Source organism: Passer montanus, unplaced genomic scaffold (genome assembly GCF_014805655.1).
Source record: "Passer montanus isolate IOZ18808 unplaced genomic scaffold, ASM1480565v1 scaffold25, whole genome shotgun sequence".
In the NCBI taxonomy this organism is placed as follows: domain Eukaryota; kingdom Metazoa; phylum Chordata; class Aves; order Passeriformes; family Passeridae; genus Passer; species Passer montanus.
In genome coordinates, this window is record NW_024367149.1 from 3,010,788 (window position 1) to 3,029,796 (window position 19,009).

General features: G+C 52.2%; 1 protein-coding gene across 4 annotated transcripts in view; it reads left to right on the top strand.

The window, feature by feature from the left end:
• Positions 1-19,009, top strand: part of RNF220 (ring finger protein 220) — a 215,840-nt gene that overhangs the window by 77,795 nt on the left and 119,036 nt on the right. For 2 of the 4 annotated variants that reach the window (XM_039711335.1, XM_039711333.1), the window contains exon 3: positions 9,779-9,853. The exons of the other annotated variants lie outside the window; for them this stretch is intronic. In XM_039711335.1, coding sequence (XP_039567269.1) covers positions 9,779-9,853 — 75 coding nt within the window. The remainder of the gene's footprint in view (positions 1-9,778; positions 9,854-19,009) is intronic. 4 annotated transcript variants of the gene reach the window in all.

Consider the following 19,009-nt stretch of genomic DNA (forward strand, 5'->3'; position numbering starts at 1 on the left):
GAGCCGGTGGATGGTGGGATGCAGGGGTAGCCCTGCTCCATGGGGTTAGAACCTACTCCAGCAGGAGGTCAAAAAGGCAAAGTTTCTTGGGAGGTGAATTATCAGTGGGAGCAATATCGTCAGGTCAAGCACATCGGTGCTGGGGTAATACAGTTAAGGTGCAGAGCCTTGGAGGGAGCCCGGCCGAGGAGTGCAGCATTAAAGCAATGAGCCCAGCTTAATCTGCCCCAAGTGAGGGCAGTGGGGTCTTTAATATTGTGTCAGGCTTGCAGGCCCTTGTTGGCGGGTTATTCTTCACGGCAGCTAATGCCACTGGGCTAACTGAATTAGCCCCTCCTTCCGCGGGGTGAGCGTGGGGTTGCCGGGAGGGCGATCGTGCCTCGCAGCTGCAGGGAGAGCAAGTGATGGCCTGGAAATTCAATCAGGTGAGGAGCCATTGCCATCCCCGAAGGACAGGGAGCAGCCCGACTGGGGAGGAGAGCCCAGACGGGAATGCCAGTGACTGGTCCCTGCGCAGGGCGGTCCCTCCAGGGATTGCTCCCTGCTCTGGATGGCATGGAGTGCTGTCCTGCAGCCTGCTGCTCTGCATCCATCAACCTTCTGGGGGTGCCTCAGTGGAGAGCTCATCCATACCTCTGTGCTCATTTCCAACTTGCTCATGGCTAGGGGCCATATTCCCTCGCACATCCATAGGGAAGCATGGCACGGGGACATGCTGGGTGGGACATGCAGTGTGTCTCCATCCAAGATGGGCGTCCCTGGGGTCCATCCTCCAGCAAATTTGGAGCATTTCTGTTTGGCTGGAGGTGAGGGTTGGCAAGATGGCTTGGCCCAAGGAACTAACAAGTGGGCCTTCTTTTTGGCTTTGATGTTGGGATGACGTGCTCCCCAAACAAGCCTCAGTGAGTGACTGCATGATCCTCTTTGTAAAGCCCTGAGGGAAGTGCACCTAAGGAGGACAGCTAAGGGCCTGGGTACAGCAATGGCCTGTCAGGAGTCCCCCACAAGGACTAATTTTCTATCCTTAACAAATGGAAGGAAAAAAGAAACTGAACCTTGTAGGCATTTGCTTGTTGTCCTCCAAACCTGTCATTGTTTTTTTTCTCTCTCTGTCCCAGCAATGGCTTTCTTCTTCACATGTAATTACAAGCACACTCCTGGTGAATCCTGCAGCACACCCTGATGGTGGCCCTGTCCAGCACTGCCTGAATGGTGCTGAGCTCACCAGCCCCCTGCCTGGAGTCCAGGACAGCTTGCACCCAGATGGTGGCATTTTGTCAGCCCCCAAAGGCAGGAGTGACTGGCAGAGGCCACAGAGAATGCTGTGGTCTCAGGGCCTGGGACAGCAGAGCCATGGCAGAGGCTTTGTCCCTTCCCATAGGACACAGTGTCTTGCCCCACCACACCAACCTTTTCTGCAATGAGTCCCCATCCCTTTGCCCCTGCTGCCAAGGCAGACATAGTCTTCTTTGCTTTCCCAAATGCCCCTTTGATCTTCAAACCTGCCCCATCTCTCTCTATCCCCTCTTCCCTCACATTATTATAAATGGAGGCTTTGGCTGCCTTTAAATAGTCATATCTCTCAGACAAGCTCATGTCAGCCATAAATTTTACAGTAATGATGATTTTCTAAGTGGGTTGACTGGAGCTATTTCCGCTTCAGCCTCAAGTTACTGCACATGTCCCCCCCAGGGTCTGGCAGCCTCATTTGTTGTCCCCCTAATTGTCATTTCTCCCATACTCACTTGGGCAGAAGCTGGAAGGAAAACTGACTCTGGTGCTGGCCGTGGCCTTCTTGGTTTTCCCACCTGGGAGGGGGTTTTGGAGGAGGGGAGGGAGCTGCAGGGGTGAGATGGCGCTGGCTGCCTCTAACACAGGCAGGGGAATGGCTGCAGAATGCCACCATATGGATGCCCTTACTTCTCGCTGCTCTCCCCCAGCCGAGTGAAACCAGCCCCGACGTGTGAAAGCTGTAATTGCAGGTAATCCCCCACACTGTGCATGGTTTGAATTTGGCAGAGCAGGAATGTAGAAGGGAGAAGGGGAATTACTGCCCGAACGTGCTGCAGGGCCAACATCTGCACGAGTCAGCAGTGCACGTGTGGCTGCAGCAGCCTGTGCTTGTAGCCCAGCCGGTCACTTCTCAGCCCATTGGGTCTGTCTCGAGCGCCCACTTAAGGGCAGGATATGGACATGGTGGTGCTGGGAACCTTAGATTGTTGGAGGAATTACTCCCTTCACCTGCTATTGCTGCTGATGTTGAGTAGTCACTCACAATTAGGCACTTAGTTTTTCTATTTGTAAAATAGATTTAGGCTGTATGAAGTGCCATGCTCAAGGGTACCATCTATAGCTCTTCTGGAGAGAAGAGTGCCTGTGCCACTTCTCTTCCAGGTTTGCCTAAGGCTGGCAATACTTGACAATCCCCCCAATGAGATGTTGGAGCAAAGGAAGAGATTCCTGCCTCCACATACAGCTGAGATCAGTGAGGTGGGGGTCCCTGCTTACTGTTTGTTTCTCTTGAGCATGATCCCAAGAGACAGCAAGCTTTCTGAAGCATTTCTGCCTTGCAGAATCTGGCCTTTGAGAAGAAGCAAAGCAGGATGGGCCAAGTAGGACTCAAACATTGTCAGTACCAGAGGGTCTTTGTTGTCTCCGGGTGCCCTGAACCCCAGTGACCTGTTTACATTGGAAAAGGATGGAAACTTACATCACACTGACAAGATGCACTCTTGGTAATTCCTTGCATTTTTTGGCTGTGACTGGCAAGCTTGTCCTGCTCTCTAGGAAGGTTGCTGGGACCAAGGAGGAAGCAAAAAGCCTGGGGGACATGGAATGTCTCAGGGCACATACAGAGGCTGAGGTCTTAGTGAGGGGAAGCTATTTTATCCAAAGCCTGTTTTCTGTGTCTGGGCTTGATCTGATCTCCAGTGTGAGGGAGGTTCGAGAGACAGGCAAGCACCTGAAGATCCACCCATGGCTGTTCTCTGGGAGAGGGCTGGCCCTGGAGAGCACTCTGACTCATCCTCATTGTCTCAAGCCTGCTCTGTTTCCTTGACAGAAAAGACCTGCTGAACTTTCTCATCCCGACCCTTCATCTCTGAGGTTTTGCTGGGAATGTGCACTGTCAGGGAGTAAATCCTTGCTGCCGGTCAGCCACAATGCACTGGGGGGCTTTAAGCAGCAGGTGTGTGTTGTGCATCTCCTCACAAATACGGCTGAGCACCCTCCCTCATAAGGAGCCTGCTTGGGACTGACCCAGAAGCAAAAGCACCTTTTGTTCAGTTGCTTACACCCCTCCCTGCTCTCCTCTTTCTCTCAGGAAAGCAGCCTGACCTCGCTCAGTGAGACAGCAAACACAACCTCCTCCCAGGCAGGCAAGGATTCCCAGATAACCCCCTGGCTTTCTGGGGGCAGTGCAGGCTTCAGAAGCATTGTCTCTTTGGAAATTAATTTTCCTGTCGATTTCCTTATTTCTCTTAATTGATGAGGGGCAAGTCTTAGGCGTGTTGCCAGCGGCACCAGCCACAGCCTCCCGTAGGTATCAGCAGAGCCAAAAGCACTAGCGCCGAGGGTTGGGGAGTGTAATGAACTCTCAGAGGACTCGTTGCAGCTCAGCCCATGCTCTAGATTAGCTGAGGAATCATCTGGCCCAGCTATTAACTGTCCCATTTAACATCATAAATTATTAACCTAATTTTGAGGAGGGTTGGTGACGGATCGCGCTGATTTTGTCCGCTTTTCTGCAGCCTCTCGCACAGCCTGCTGGTGTGGAGTGTGCCTCGGGCAGGGCCTGAGGGTCTGTGCCTCCAGAGAAGGGGAGAGACAGGGCAGCACAGTCAGCTGGCTGCAGAAGGACCAGCGCAGCTCTTCCAGTCCAGTGGAGAGCTCAGGGAGAAGCCTGATCCGGGGGAATCCCCTATTATATAAGAGCTGCCCTGGGGTGGAGCAAAGCCACCCACTCCTCAACACATCTGCACTCATGTGGGGCACATCTGCACCCCTGTGCATGGGTGCTAGTATGTGCTGGCCACTCTCAGTGGAAGTCCTTACCAGAGACGTTTTTTAGCTAGCTGAAGCTCTTTAGTTCACATGGCAAAGGCCTGGAGTCAGGAGTTTTTCTTCCTATGCTTGTTGTCGACTAGAACTAGTTTGAAAAGTTTCCTTCCTGGGAAAAGTTTCAAATAAAATTGTGGGGGAAAGTGGATTCTTTGCTATGAAAGTTTTAAACCTTTCAGAATATTTTTTAAAGCCAATTGAAGTGTAATGAAAATTTAAGGGATACCATCCTTTACCTTTAAGGGAGACTATACCTTTGTCTTTCTTTGAAAAGAGAGATGCGTGCAGGAGGAAGGGGCTAAGAATTGCACTCAAACCAGCAGTTCTTTTGAGTGGAAAAATTCTGAAATCGTTTGGTCTGTTGAAAAAAACATACAATCCTGAAGGAGAGCAAATCCTTGTAAAATGCCTCTTTCATTCTGGCATCGCCAAAAGGACTTTTTGTTTTCCCACAAGCAGCTGTGCTGCTTGGTGCTGCCTGTCCTTGGTGTCCATGGCTCTGGGCTGGCCCTGTGTGTGTACCCAGGCTCTGTCCCACAAAGGGCTGGGAGGTGGCATTTGGAAGTCAGCATTGCCCCCAGTCCCACCCTGCTTCAAGGGTGCACAAGATTCAGTGGCTGTAGGAGAAAGCATCACTGCCACACATCTCTGCACATGGAGGCTCTTGGGGGTCAGGTTTAGCAGGCTGAATTGATGGTAAAGCACACCCCCCAAAAACAAACAAACAAACAAACAAACAAAAAGCTTTTGGTTATGGTGAGAACATGGCAAAGTGTCAGAGTCTGTATTAAATTCACAACAGCCTGTACCACTAACCTGCCCATCCCTGAGTACCCACCTAGTAACCACAATTCCCTGTGGCTCATCATGTGCTTCCTGCCACTCTTTCCCTTAAACAGCAAAACAGGGAGTCCTGAATCTGCAGACTCACAGCACTGGTGCTCTCATACTCCCTGTACTTGATGTCAGGCTTTACACATGTAGAATAGAGGAGGAAATCGCCTTTGCCAGAGGCCCAAACCTCGTGCACGTGCAGTACAGACCCACACAGGACTGATGGCCAGCACACGGATATAAAATACAGTGCCCTGCCATAAAACATGCACTGCTAGTCTATATATTTTGCAATCCCTTTAAAGATTTTTTTTCTTCAAACCCCTCACCCTAGCTCCCTCCCCGTTCTCCCCCCCAAAAAATTATTATAAAGAATTATTGCCATTAGTACGTCTTTCCCAGTGAAAGGAGAAAATCGCCTCATTCATAATTTATACCCTCAATTACTATTAATAAAGAAATATTTCAGCAGAAAATCGCCTGGGAAAATTACACGTAACATTGCATTAACATTCTATTTGAACATTTTCATCACATTTGTTATAGAGTTAATAAGAGGGATATGCTCCCCTGACTTCTTCATGAAATTATGGGCTGCCTATGATAGTTTAATCTTTTAGACTTTATATAATATATTCACTTTACTAATTGAGCTATCCAAGGAGCAGTTAGGGATGTTCTTAAACGTAGAAGACAAAGTAATCAGGGCCGTGACTTCCTGACAAGAAGATCTTCTTCCGGAGATGAGGATCTGCACGTGTGAGGGGCACAGACGTGTGTGTTTGTGTGCAGATGTGCCTCTCCATTAGCGCTTCCCTTAAAGTCCTGTATTTGGAATTGAACATGAATGAAGGCTGGGAGTGATTTTCTGACTTTTGAAATATTCCCCAAAACTTCCATTTGTATTTTAGAGCAACAGGGGGTCTGGTGAACTTGAGCAAACAAAGTATTATTTTGGGAATAGGAAATGTCCAGCATGGGGAGCTTCTCAGGAGCAGCACTTCATGTAGACAAGCCTTTATGCTCAAATTCACCCCCACCCACAGTCATGCACAGATGATCTCTTGGAGACAGGATAGGGAGGTAGGCTGGGGTGTACAACCCCTCTTCTGCTCTTCCTGGAGCTTCTGCTTCACTGTGTGATGCCATTCAGGACACACAGTGCAGAAAGGCTTCCCCCCACCCAGGCTACAAACAAACCCAGAACTGGGCTGTAGGCAAGAAATGAGGTAGGTGTGAGCAGTGAGAGATAAGGAGGCACTTGGACACCATGACAGTGTCACTATGGGCATTGCTCTGGACAATCTGTCTCCGGAAAATGTAGTAACATAAAGGTTTTGGTAACTCATTCTTCTACTCCTGTGCCTGCAGCAACTGGAGCCTTGGTAGACTCAGCTGCTCTTGGACCCTTCCTTGCACAGATGCAGCATTGGGCACTGAGATTTGAGCCCCCCTCATCTAGTTTGGGAGCTGAACCCAGCACTGATGGAGGCTGTAGCCACCTGGACCACCACAGAACTATGCTGGACAAGCAGCAGCCCATGCAAGCCCACATCTCCTCATTGCTTCCCAGATGGGCAGGGGGCCACAGAGCTGCCATGTGTGCTAGTACATGGGGAGTGCAGGGAGTTGGGCATCTTGCCAGGGACCACATGGGCAGCCTAGGAACAGCAGAAGCCAAGGAAGGTGAGGCTTGAACTGTCCACCCCAGAGATGGCCACTGCCTGGCCCTGGGCAGGATGGACCATGCTGTAAACAGGACAAGGCTTGTAAACAGGGCTCCAGCTGGGACAAATTTAGCCCTTTGGGGTTGCAGCCCTGGCGCGGCAGGACACGGTGTCAGGGTATTGTCGAGAGGAGAGAGGGAGAAAGAAGCTGAATAAACAAACACAGCTTGTCCCTTTTTTTTTCTTTTTTTTTTTTTTGTCCCAGCCGGACAATTGTTGTTTCAGCCGGACAATTGCCCTGCAGATTGAGGGAACAGGCTGGAGTTCAAGTGAATTTGGCTTCCAGTGCCCCCCTTTTCACACTGTGTTTTCACATCAGAATGTATCCTGGCATATATGGGGAGAATGTCCATACCTGCGTGTATGGGTAACTCCATGGATGCTCTGCTCACATCTTTGGGCTGGCCCACAGGGATAGGGGCTGCTTTGCATCCCAGGTGAGGCTGAGCAAGTTGGCATTGTCTGCCATGCAGGACTCTTCTTATGCACCAGACTAACACTTGTGGGTGTCCAGCAGCACACATGCGAGGTGATCTGTGCTCCACATGCATCTGTATGTGCCTCCATGGGTAGAGCAGCTCTGGAGGTGTCCCTCCACACAGAGGGACACTGTAGAGTTGAAAGTCTTTGCAGAACTTTAGAAACAGAGATCAGGACTTGAGTTCCTTTTCTCTTTTTCTGTCATAGGGTTTGGACAAGTCATATTCCCTTGACAAAATCATCTGTGATCTCTGGAGCAAAAGGCATGGGTCTTTTCTTCCAGTCCTGCTCTGTGAGGATCCAAGTCTTTTTCTAAAGGCCGTGTTTGGACACAGCCTAATTTTCACATCTTAATTTTATTTTTCTCACATCTTTCTCTGACACACACATATACACGCATGCTTCTATTGGAAAAACGATTTTAATACCCATGGCACATTGTCCTGGTGTGATATAAAATCCAATGACATGTGGCATTTGGAAAAGGTCACTTCCCCCATCAGGATTCATTATCCTACCTCATCCTGGGAAGCCATGGGGTTGCCCCCTCCTCTGCAGACCCCTTGCCCCCTCCCTGGCTACAGGAGGCAAGCAGGGAGAGGGGATGAGGCATTGGGTGGCCGAGCCATGGACCTTGGCAGTATCAGGCAGTTTCTGCAGTGAGGGCTCTTGTTTCTCGTTTGATGTCCCTGCACTTCCCAGTGCCTTAATTTTCCTCCTGCCACACAGCAAGAGGACTTACAGGGATGTGCTGCTGGGAAAGCTCACAGCACTGGGTTTGGCTTCTGCTTGCCTCCCCCTGCTCGCTGCTCCCTGTCTGTTCCCTGTCGAGTCAAAGCTGACACTTGTGGAACCCTTTCTTGGTTTCATAAGGGAAACACTCCCCTTCCCTGTTTCACTTGTCCAAATTTTTGGCTGGGTTGGTTGGGAAGTGCCTGTCTGTGTCAGTGCTCACTGCCACCTAGAGAGAACTGAGAAGAGAAACTGGGGAACACATGGAAAGCCAGCTCCTCACCAGCTTCCCCACCAAGCATGGGGATGCTCACAGCAGGGTGGGAGTGACAAGCTCTCCTGGTGTTCTTGCACGTTTTTGCCTTTCCTTGGACTTATTTCTGCTCAGTCTTTCCCAGGACCATCTTTGTCCAGGCTGTTTCCAGCCCAACCTGGAGCTATTCCCTGGAGGGTGGAAGGCTGCAGGTCAAACTTGCTGTGGAGGTGTTCTAGGGGTTCTCAGGGGATGCAGTCCCTTGCAGAGCTGGGCATGGACTGCTCCCCATGAGCTGTTCCATGGGAAGGGAACTGGGAGCCAGGACTTTTCCATTTGTTCAATAACTACTTTGGGGCACCTTGGCCAAGTCGTAACCCTGTTCCCCACCTAGAAGGGAGGGGAGAGGTGAGGGTGGGTGCACTGAGCATGCAATGGGCTCCAGGCTTAGTGGGAAGGGCAGGAGGAGGGAAACAGGAACAGTTTTTGTTGTGGGCAGAAGGATTATATTTGCAGCAGGGAGTGGGGTTTAATGCTTGATGAAGATGGCTTCTCAGAGTGCTGAGGGTGATGGTGACTGGAGCCCCTTCCTACCATATAAACACCAATGAGTTATGGGTACCCCAGCCTTTAATTACGCAGTCAGCCCCAAATAGGCTGTGTCTAACGAGGCTGACAGACTAATATCTCAAGAGCCCTTAATGTGTTATCATCTCTTGCTGTATGACCTCATATTTATAACTGCTCTGGTGGGAGGTTGAGAAATGTCCTTCTCTTCCCCAAGCCCCCTCCCCAACTTTCCTCCCCCCCCCAGCAGCAGCTCTTCAGCCTCATCTGTTAGGATCAGGAGGAGAGAGGCGGCTTCTTTCCATCCATCATCAGAGGAGTTCACGCTATTAGATGATTAAAGACATTTTTTATAATATTTGGAAGAGGCTTTGAAATGTCTCTCAAACAGTGTGATTAATGCCTGCTTAACCCTTGCCTGGCTGGGATGGCGTGGTGGGGAGGCAGGTGCATGCCAGGACAGGACTCCTGGGCATCTCAGCGGTCACCCAGCCGTTGGGCACCCCAGGCCCTGACAAGGTGTGATTCATGAGCGTGGGGCACCTGCAGGAAGCTCTGGCCTCCAGGCAGTTCCTAATGCACCCGGGGACTTTGTGGTTTCTGAGGCTGCAACGGTTGGGGCAGAAGGAAGCCCTGTCTGCCCCTCTCCAGCACTTCCACCAGAGGCCCCAGGGCCGTGCCAGGTCTGCAAGCTGAACCATTCCACACTGATGCTGTGGGTCTCAAGGAAGGGCAAGGAGAGGGGGTGAACAGTCCATGCCCATTCCCAACTGGCCTAGGCTGGTGGAGTTTCCCTAATTTCCTGTTCTTTTTACTCTGTTGCTCCAGATAAAGTCTCTCACAAAAAATCATTGGCAGCTTAGATGCTCCAGTAGGATCCACCTTTAGGGTGCTGCAACCTTGCTCCAAGTTTGCCACAAAGACCCATGGGGCTGGTGGTCACATTCACACTGAAATTGGTGTCAGCATTGTCTCGTACCTGCCGAAGGCCAAATTACTGGTGTTCCCTGATGTTAGTTCCCTTGGGGGAGTGGAGATTTGGCCTCAGATGGGGGAAGTATGCCCACCTCCTTTGATCATAGGCACAATGTTTCATAATCTCAATTTCTTGTCAATTGATTGCCAGATAGAAGCGACAACCAAAGAGGGCCCCAGGCGTCTGCAACTGCCACTCATCGTATGATTTTAACTCTCCCCCTCTGTAAGTTTGCATTATTTTCTTCTTCTTGTTGTTGTTATCTAAAGAAATCTCGTCTCTCTCCCCCTCCAAAAAGCCTCCTAGAAATTTAAACACCCTTGTTGATTTGGTATTCAGTGTATAAATAGCTAAGAAGGGTTAATGCATGATTAATAGGTGTTTTATTAAAATGGTTATTCTGTCATTATAAAGTCAAAAGGATCAATAGATTTCTTATAATCATGGCTTAAAATCATCTTTAGCACCAATACTTATGGGCTTAAAACCCGGAACAGGGCATTTAGAGGACCTGGGAGGGGGGGTCTCCTGTTAACTCCTTGCAGCTCTTTTGTCACTTGAAGTGTGACTGTTCAGATGGAGAAAAGTCAACATGGGGCTGCACATTCTGTTACAGTTACCATCCACCTTATTATTGATGGGTATTAAAATTGTCACACCTGACTGACGGAAGAGGGAAATGGAAAGCAGGAGAAACTGGGGATGCAGCTGGATAAATGCTCTTTGTTACAACAGTCAGCAGCACCTGAGTGGAGCAAGGCTGGGCATGGCCAGGCTGTCTCTGATCCATTAGGTGCCTCTGCAAAGCAGCAAACATTGGCCAAGCATTGCCCATCACAGCCTGGCTCCTTCTCTGAGTTGCACTGCCTCTACACCAGGGTAAGGGGGGGATTGCAGCCTTGCACAGAGGTCAAGTCATGTGCCTGGTGTGAGGCAGTGTGGCAGTGGCCAGGGAGGCCTTGCCCAGTGCCACCTGAGTCACCTCAGCCCCAGGGGCTGCTTTTCCAGCAGCTGGATGATGGTGGGTCTGGTTGGCCCAATGCTTTGGGATGTCTGTTCCAAGCTGCTGTTTGGTAACTCCAGGAACACCGTGACAAATCCCAGAGATGCTGAGCTCCTGACCCCCAGCGCGAGGTCTCTGCAGGAGGAGGTGCTGTTTAGACAGGCTGACATGGAGCATCTGAGCCAGCCCAGGCAGGGGAGTGCAGTGCCCCTCTGCCCCCTCACTGCCCCCACAGCATCCTCTCCTGCAGCAGAGGAGAGGTCCAGAGGTCGTGCAGGGGGTCTGTGGTGCAGCTGGACAGCAATGCAGAGTACTGCAAGAGCAACTGGCGCTGCTTCCTGAGTGATCCCTGAGTGATTTTGGCAGCCTCAGCTGTGGATATTGGCCACACCACTCATGCAGTGGAGACCTAGACCTGCTGTCTAGTGAGCAGAGCAGATGTTGGTGTGCTGGGACCAGTCCTGGTGGCCTGAAACCCCTCCCCGTACCTCCATTTCTCCCACCCAGGTGCATTTGTGCCACTTCTGGCCCAACAAGCCTGCCCAAAGTTGGAGACTCTCACTCAGAGGCTGCTGGGACCTGGTGCTCTCAGAGGATTTGGCTGTGCAGAGTGACTCTCCCTCACTCCCTTGCCCTGCATGAGAGTTCAGCCCCACTCCCCACCAGCTCTGCTCCTTGCCCAGCCCCACAGCCCAGACCAGTGGGCTGGATTCAAACCAGTCAAGGTGACATAAAGGCAAGGTCATCCTTTCCCTTTCTCCTCCCTGCCTCTCCTGCACTCAGCTGCTTCAGGCTGGCTTGAGCAACTCCTGCCTCACAAGAAATCCCAGGTTTTCCCCATCCAGATGGCAGGTGGGTACCTGGCACAGGGATCTCAGCCCGCAGGGAGGATATTGCTGCCTCCACCTCCCACCCCCACCAGTGCTCTGCGTGGGGTTGGGCAGAGATTTTCCAGACTCCATGCATCCAGCCCTCTCCATCCCTGTCTCATTGCTTATTTCTGGGCTATTATGTTCGACAGGGAGAATTTGTTTCTGTCCGGAGCAGATGCCCAGACAGTCTCAAACCTCTGAGGATTTATCATTTTGAGCTTTTGTTTGTGGGTCTCCAGGACCCTCTGCCCCACAGCCAAGCCCAGATGTTTCTCTGTCTCCTCCGTGGAGCCTGGTGGCCCCCAGGAGCACTGACCCTTTTCTTCCTCGATGGATGTCCAGTCATGCAGCTTCCCCACGCCCTGGTCACACACATGCATGCAAAGGCTGCTGCTGGGGGCAGATGCTGCAGTCACAGAAGCCAGGGACATGTCCATCTTACCTACCAGGAAGGTGATGGCCATGGCTCTTTCTGGCTTTACTTTCCAGGGCTGCCAATGGAGGTGGCCCAAGGCAGAGCACGCTGGGCTCCCAGCACAGGAATCTCCAGGGATACTGAGATGTTCAGCCCATCCTGGGACTGGTGTGGGAAGCCTGGGCTTGTCCCCTTGCAGCCCCCAAATTGCCTCCCTGCTTGCCTCCCTGCTCTACAGCAGCTAAGCAGCTGGGAGGGCTGGGCACAAGCAAGGTGTGACCCCCCCTTGCTTGTCTCAGGGGCCAGCAGGGACATCCCCTCATGTCTAGTACAGCTGAAACAGCAGCTGCTGCCTGTTCTGAGTGACAAAAGGGTGACAGTGGGGCAACTCTTCATCTAAGCAGATGTTCAGCTGTCCTGTGACCAGGGTGGGGAGTTTGGGGTCCCTCCCAGCAGGTTCAGGTCTGTTAGGACAGAGCTATTGACTAGCATAGTTAGCAACTGGGATTGTGTTTCCAAATCACCACCACTGCTGTGTTAGATGGGACCCCACTTGTCACCAGCCCCCCATCCTGTGGCAGAGGCCACTGTGTCAGTGACAGAAAGCTGATCTGGAGGGCAGTGGAGTGTGACAGAGAAGGAAAGGGGTGCAGGGCTGGTCCACCAAAGCACCGCCCCTGCAGCCCCATCCCCTCCCTGGCTGCCCACATTCCTCTGCAGCAGCGCCAGGAAGGGGGGGACCAACCTTTGGCATGTTTATTGACACTCCCTGAGTTCATACTGTGACTCTACAATCTTTCCCTGAGATTATTAAGAATTAATTGATCACTTTTATATTCCCCCGATACCCGGTGCTGCTTTGCGACAGGCGGCAGGAGGAGGGAAGGGAGGCGGGAGGAGGGTGGGGTGTGTGTAAAAAACACACTGATAAATGTTAATTACTCTTTTACAGCCCTTGTCAAATTCCAGAGCAAGTCGTAAATTCATTAAACTCTAACGGATTAAGCACATGCAGCTTATTTAGTCGCCATAAACAAGATCATTTGGATGTTGATTTTCCCCTTTTTATTGCTGCAGCAGAAAAGAGGAAAAAATCAGATGAGGGAAGCAGTTGGTTACGAGGGAGTCAGAAAAGTTTGGATTTATTTCATATCTTGTTTCCTTGCTCTGTGGCAGCCCTTTGTAGCATATCAGCCCTTGGGTTGTGCCTGGGCAGCGTCTTTCCAGGGAGTCTGGCCATCCCAGGAGCCATGTCCATACCCCAAGCAGCATGGACAGCCCTGGGATGGGAGGGCCATGTTGTACAAAGAGTGTCCATGTCCTCTCCATGCTCCAGCAATGCCTTTATAATGCTGTGGCTCTTAAAGACCCAAGCAGGACCTGGATGAGCAGAGATGGGATGCTTGAAGACCTCTCAGTGATGTTTTAGGTTGTGATTGCTGCTCTGCTCTCCATCATGCTGGGAGATCTCCAAGGGTAAGTTATCTCCAGCAAGGTTCATCCAAGGCTCTGGGATGCAGGAGTCTGCTGTCAGCCACCCTGCAAAGGACTGTGCAGACCAAGTTAGCATAGAAGCAGCTCTGCTCATTCTGGGGTGTTTCAGCTCATTGAATGCTATCCCCAAAGTGCTGGCTGTGCCCAAGTGAGCGAGATGACCCCTATCAAACTCAGCCAAGAGAGAGAGGAGACAGAAAAGGAAAGTCATGCTGTTAGGCAGGGACATGGTGCCTTTGGCTGCTCTGAACTCGGGAACGTGGCCCAAGGTTTGCCAACCTACCTGGTGAGCTTGCCATCCTCTGCTTGCCTGTGTTAATAATCCAGGCTGACCTCCTGAGCTGTGGGAGCAGTGGAAGGAGAATGAGAGGAGAGACATGGGGATTAATTAATACTCAGGACTCTAATTACAGGTTTCTTCAACACTGGACTTCGAATAAGGAACAGGCTGTGAGGCAGCCCTGAGTCCTGCTGCCCCTCAGCTGGCCCTGCTGAAATACCTCCTGCTGCCTTGCAGGGCTGGTTTTACTGGGAAAGGGATAGCAATTAGGCCCTGGGCACCAGCATCTCCCACTGCAGCTCCAGGGCTCCAGGCTGTGTGTCCAAAAAGTTGCCACACTGCTGCATAAATTTGTCCATGCCTTGGGCTGAGTGTTGGAGATCTGCTGCCATCCTTAGCATGCCCAGCTCCCTGCCTTGGTCCAGTGGGACAAGAGCAGGAGGTGGCCTGGGGGACCAAAGGTCCTTGGGTGTCACAGCCTGGCTCTGTGCAGTGGAGGGTGCTCCACAGGTGTGGTGCTGGCAGGAGCCATGGCACTGCTGGCCCTGTGGTGCTGGTCACCCATCTCCAGCAGTGCTGGCCCTGGGACACAGCTCTGCTTCTCCAGCCTCTCCCAGCCTCCAGCAAGGCTGTGCTCACCAGGAGCTGCAAGCAGCCATGCACTGCAGGCAGCAGAGGGAACTCTAAACACCTCACTGGAGCGTGCTGCCTGGCTGCTGCCAGAAAAATTTTGGGCTTTTACTTTAGAGTCCTTAGCAGCTCTTCACCTAAAGGAGGTGACCTGGGCACTGGAGGGGCGCTGATTTCCTCCCACCCCATCTTAGTCCATCTCTGAAATGGGTGCCCACCCAGCAGGTCTGAGCTGTGGGTACATGCCTAACTGCCCCAGCCCTGCTCCCCTCTGCATTTGCCTCTTGAGGGGCAGAGGGAAGGAGAGGAGCTGCCAAAGTGCTCAAATAGGACAGCAAGGAACTGCCAGCATTCATAGTCCCATTCCTAGCAAGCATTTCCCTCTCTCAGCCTTTGCATCAAGTACAACGTGCACAGATGCCAGCAGAAGCATCCCTGCCCCTCAGATCCCTCCGTGCTTTCCTGCTGTGTGGAGGTGCCCTGCAGGGATCTCCCTGGGGTTCTGAGCGCAGCCGGGGCATCCAGGGTTAACAGAAGGAGCATGTCCCACGCTAAGCAGTAGCTAACAGCCACCAGCTAATAACTTTATGGCTTCAAAGCAGGGCATTTATCATGCTGAAGTTTGTTTATGCACAAGTTATATAGCACATTATACCAGCACTGTGTTTGGCTGATAAATTCTCGGTGACAAGCAAGGCTACCAATGGGGACTCACCAAGTCCAAAAGACCAGTAGCTTTTTCCTGAACTCTGCTTTCTGAGATAAGGCTGTTTTTTCCCTCTTTTGTTTTGCAAGGAGGGAAGCAAAAAAAAATAGACAACCTGTAAACTTGAGGGTGGGGGGGGGAAGCATATGGAGACTTATATTGGATAAGTTGTTCTGTGCTATGATGCCCCAGTGGGGGCATAGGAGAAGGTTCTGATCCTAGAGAGGACCAGGTGAGCTGTATTGGCAAGTGATGCTTATGGGCCCATGGCCTCATTGGGCATATACTGAGTGAGCACTGACAGGCTCTGGGTGTCTCCAGGAACAGCCTATCTCAGTCCTGTTTGCATTCACGGAGGGTATTGGTTTTTTTTGGGTTTTTTTGCAGAAGTATTAAAAGGTGCTCTGGCAGCTCTCTGGTTCAGCACAGTGTTTCCAAAATGAGCCATGATCGTAGTGTTCATCGCTGTTTTGAGGTTACACATGTGTGCAATTTGTTACTGCTTCAACACAAGTGCTGTGTTCCCCTGTACCCCTTGCTCTGGGTTCAACTGCTTTAATCCCACTAATAATAATGACCTTCACATTTCTGCCTTGCTCTATCACAGGAGCCAAACCCACTTCGCAAACATTAACAAGCTCGGCCTCCCAACTCCATGCAAACATGATAGGTCAGGACTATTTTTCCTGCTGCACTGATGGGGAAACTGAGGCATAAAGCAAGGAGTGTGCTGACCTGAACCCACTCAGAGGGGCACCCTTTTCTTTAACCAGTAGACTGCACTCTGCTCCAGTTTGGACCAGCATAGGCTTTTGTAGGTGTCACCTCTGGAGCAAGACCTGGGGCTGGTGGGATGCAGTGGGACAAATCCTGATGCCGGGACCTACTTCTGGAGTGCCACTGGGGGTTCTTAAGGCAGCAGATGTTCCTCCTGCTGGGGAGTGGGGAACACACTGTAGGGGTTGTGGTGTGCCAGCTCATCCTGGCCTTTTCCTATGGAGTCATGCCCACAGTGCTTTTTCACCTGCCTGGCTGCAACAAGCAGAAAGCCCCCACCATGGCCCAGTGTCCAGTGGGTATTTGGGTGCCCAGCTCCCTGCATGAAGCATGCTCTGATGTGTGTGTGCAGGGGAGCCCGGTGAGGGCATGTTGGTGCATTTACCTGTGCACACACAGGTGTGCCTGAGCGCGGATCGATGAGTGCACTCGGTGCATCTCCATCCCCAGAGCCGTGTTAGGCTCCATCGCCGGCTGCCCATCCACAGGGCCGTCCCTGGACATGTAGCATGCCATGCTGTGCATCTCTGGCTGCATGCCTGCTGCATCCCCAGCTGCGTACCTGTGCGCGGCCGGCCGCGGATCTGCATCGCCGGCTGCGCGCAATGGCCCCTGCAGGCTGTAAATACTGGCGGTGTGGCGGGGAGGTTGAGCGGTTTATGGCTCAAGGTCAGGCCCGTGAATCATAAAAAGGTGTCGGAAGGAGCATTAACTCCTAGCCTTCGCTTGGTCTCTGTGTGGTTTCAGGCGGGGCCCCGAAGGCAGTGATTAAAGGGTGCACCTTCCCCTTTCAGTTTTACGGTAAAAGGAAAGCAGTAAATTAGAAGCCCACAGGCTGGGGCAGGCCAGGTCCCGCCAGCACAACAGCTAAGCAAGTACCTGCCGTGCACCCCGAGGCTCCGCCGCTGGCTCTGCACACCCCCCAGCACAGCCCCTTCCCATGGCAGCCCCTTTCCCAGGAGCAGCATCCAGCCATGTGCTGGGCATGGCAAGGGACATCCCTCCACCCTTGCCCAGCAAGAGTTTGGGGTGGCCGGGGCTGTTCAGTCCCGCTCACCCCACAGAACAGTAGCGCCTCTTGTTCTGCACCTTTTATGACTCTGGCTGTAATTAACTCCAGTAATAAATTTTTTTGAATCCAAATAGATATAATTAACGCTGAATGCCCCTGTTTTCTTGTGAATTGTCAGGACTATTAAGAGCTGAGTATTGATTGAAGAGGCAGATGTTTCTGCTGCTGAGGTGGGACTGCTGAGACAGAGAGCCCTAATAAAATGGTCAGGTCCTGTCCCACATCTGGACCTCAGGACAGTGAGTTGAGGCTGGGGAGAGTTGGGGCAACATCCAGCACTGCAGGGCTGACCCTGGCCCAGGGAAGCAGGGAGGAACGGATGAAAATAGTCTTATTTTTTCCCACCACTCAGCTATAGGTACCCTCCAGCAAATGTGGCCTTTGGTGACCACTCAGTCATGGGGCATTGCTGCCAGCATATGCTCTAAACTCACCATCTCCTGGAGAAGGGCTTTCAGGGACAGAGGTGTGAATACACCCTGTTCCATTCTCATACCAGATCCTGCAGCTGACCCAGCTTGCAGCTGCCCTGGCACCCTGGCTTGTAACCACCACCATCTGCCATGAGACATAGGAAACAACACCTTCCCTGAGCTGCTGCTGTTGCAGCCAGTCCTGATAAGGCACTGTACGAAGGGCTGGGCCACTGCCAGACTGATTTCTCCCAGCTCCTGACAGGGCCAGTGCACGTCAGCCCCAGGATCAGTGCAGGTACTGCAGCCCTTCTGGCCCTGCTTTGCAGGGAGAAGGCTGGGGCTGGGCAGAATGAAGAATGCAGTCACATGCTGTGCCCCTGTCCCCAGGCTGGACTGAGCATTAGATGTCTCTGAGGAGGAGAGGAAGGGAGCCTTGCAGCATGCCAGGAGAGAAAATACTCCTCCTTTCCCTTAAAAAAAAGTGCTTTTTCCCCTGGGGAATGGCATTGCAGAGCCCTGGAATTGACGCAGCTGCCAGAGGTGATGGATGGTGCCAGCTGATGGAGCAAAGCGGGTCAGCAGAGCAGAAACCAGCAGGCACAAAGAGAGAGCATCCCGCTAACCAAGGCGGGCGGTGACACCCTGTGCCGGGGCTGGGCCCACAGCCCCCTCTCTGTTGGGCTGGAGAGTCGGCACAGCTGGAGTACCTGGGGTGCCATCCTGCGATGCCCCCGGCCTCACCCCGATGCACCCGCCAACAAGAAGGGCCTTTCTTCATCTCCACACAAGCCCTGATTGTTCAGATGCTTCCCCTGCTGCTGCCTTGTTCTTCTGCCCTTCCCAGAGATGGTTCTGGGAGGAAATGGAGGATTCGCAACATCTGTGTGCTAGAGCTGCTGGGACTACAAGGTTTCAAAAGGAACTGAGACTTCTCCTGTGAGTCCAGACCAGGTTTCTTGGTCCCCTCAGCAGCCCTGTTCCAGGACATCTCAGTTCCTTCAGCAGCTGTGCTATGTGGCTGTGCAAGCCCACAGCCCACCCTCAGTTTCCCCTCCAGTGGCTGAGGTCCTGCTTCACCTTTGCAGGTGTGCAGCAGAGAGTGGGTGCATACATTTGAGCCAAGGCACCCCCAGAAACCGGGGAGCTGCAGTGCCAGCTGCCCAGGGCAGTTGTGCTGCCAGGTCCTCTGCCTTCCCTCCTGGGCAGACAGGACTGTGCTGGCCATCTCACAGATGAGAAGGGGGAAACTGAAATGTGGAAGCCTGGGCTGGTGTATTAGAGGGTTCTCCAAGACAGGATCTGGCCACCCTTTGACACTGGTGGGAGGGACTAAGTTTTTCTAAATGTTGGAGACAGTGGCTGCAGACAGAGATCAAAAGACAAGGCAGCTGTGTAAAATCAGCCCAAACATCACTGAAACTTGTGTGCAGTCTCTGTTTGCTCTGAGAGACACACAGAGAGCCTCTGGGCAGGGGATGGGTCAGCAGCTTGCAGTGATGCCGAGGGGATGCTGGCAATTTTGCTGTGACTGGGGCTTACAGACGCCGACTCCAGCCTAGAAGCCTCTTGCTCTGCCAGCAGAAAATGTCTTCTCCCCAAGCATTGTCCCCATTAGCCACTCACGGGAGGGTAGGACATGTCCCCCTCAGGCATGGGCGTGTGGGTGGGATCAGGAAGAGATCCAAAGAAAGGCAGGACACACTAAGCTGTAGAAAG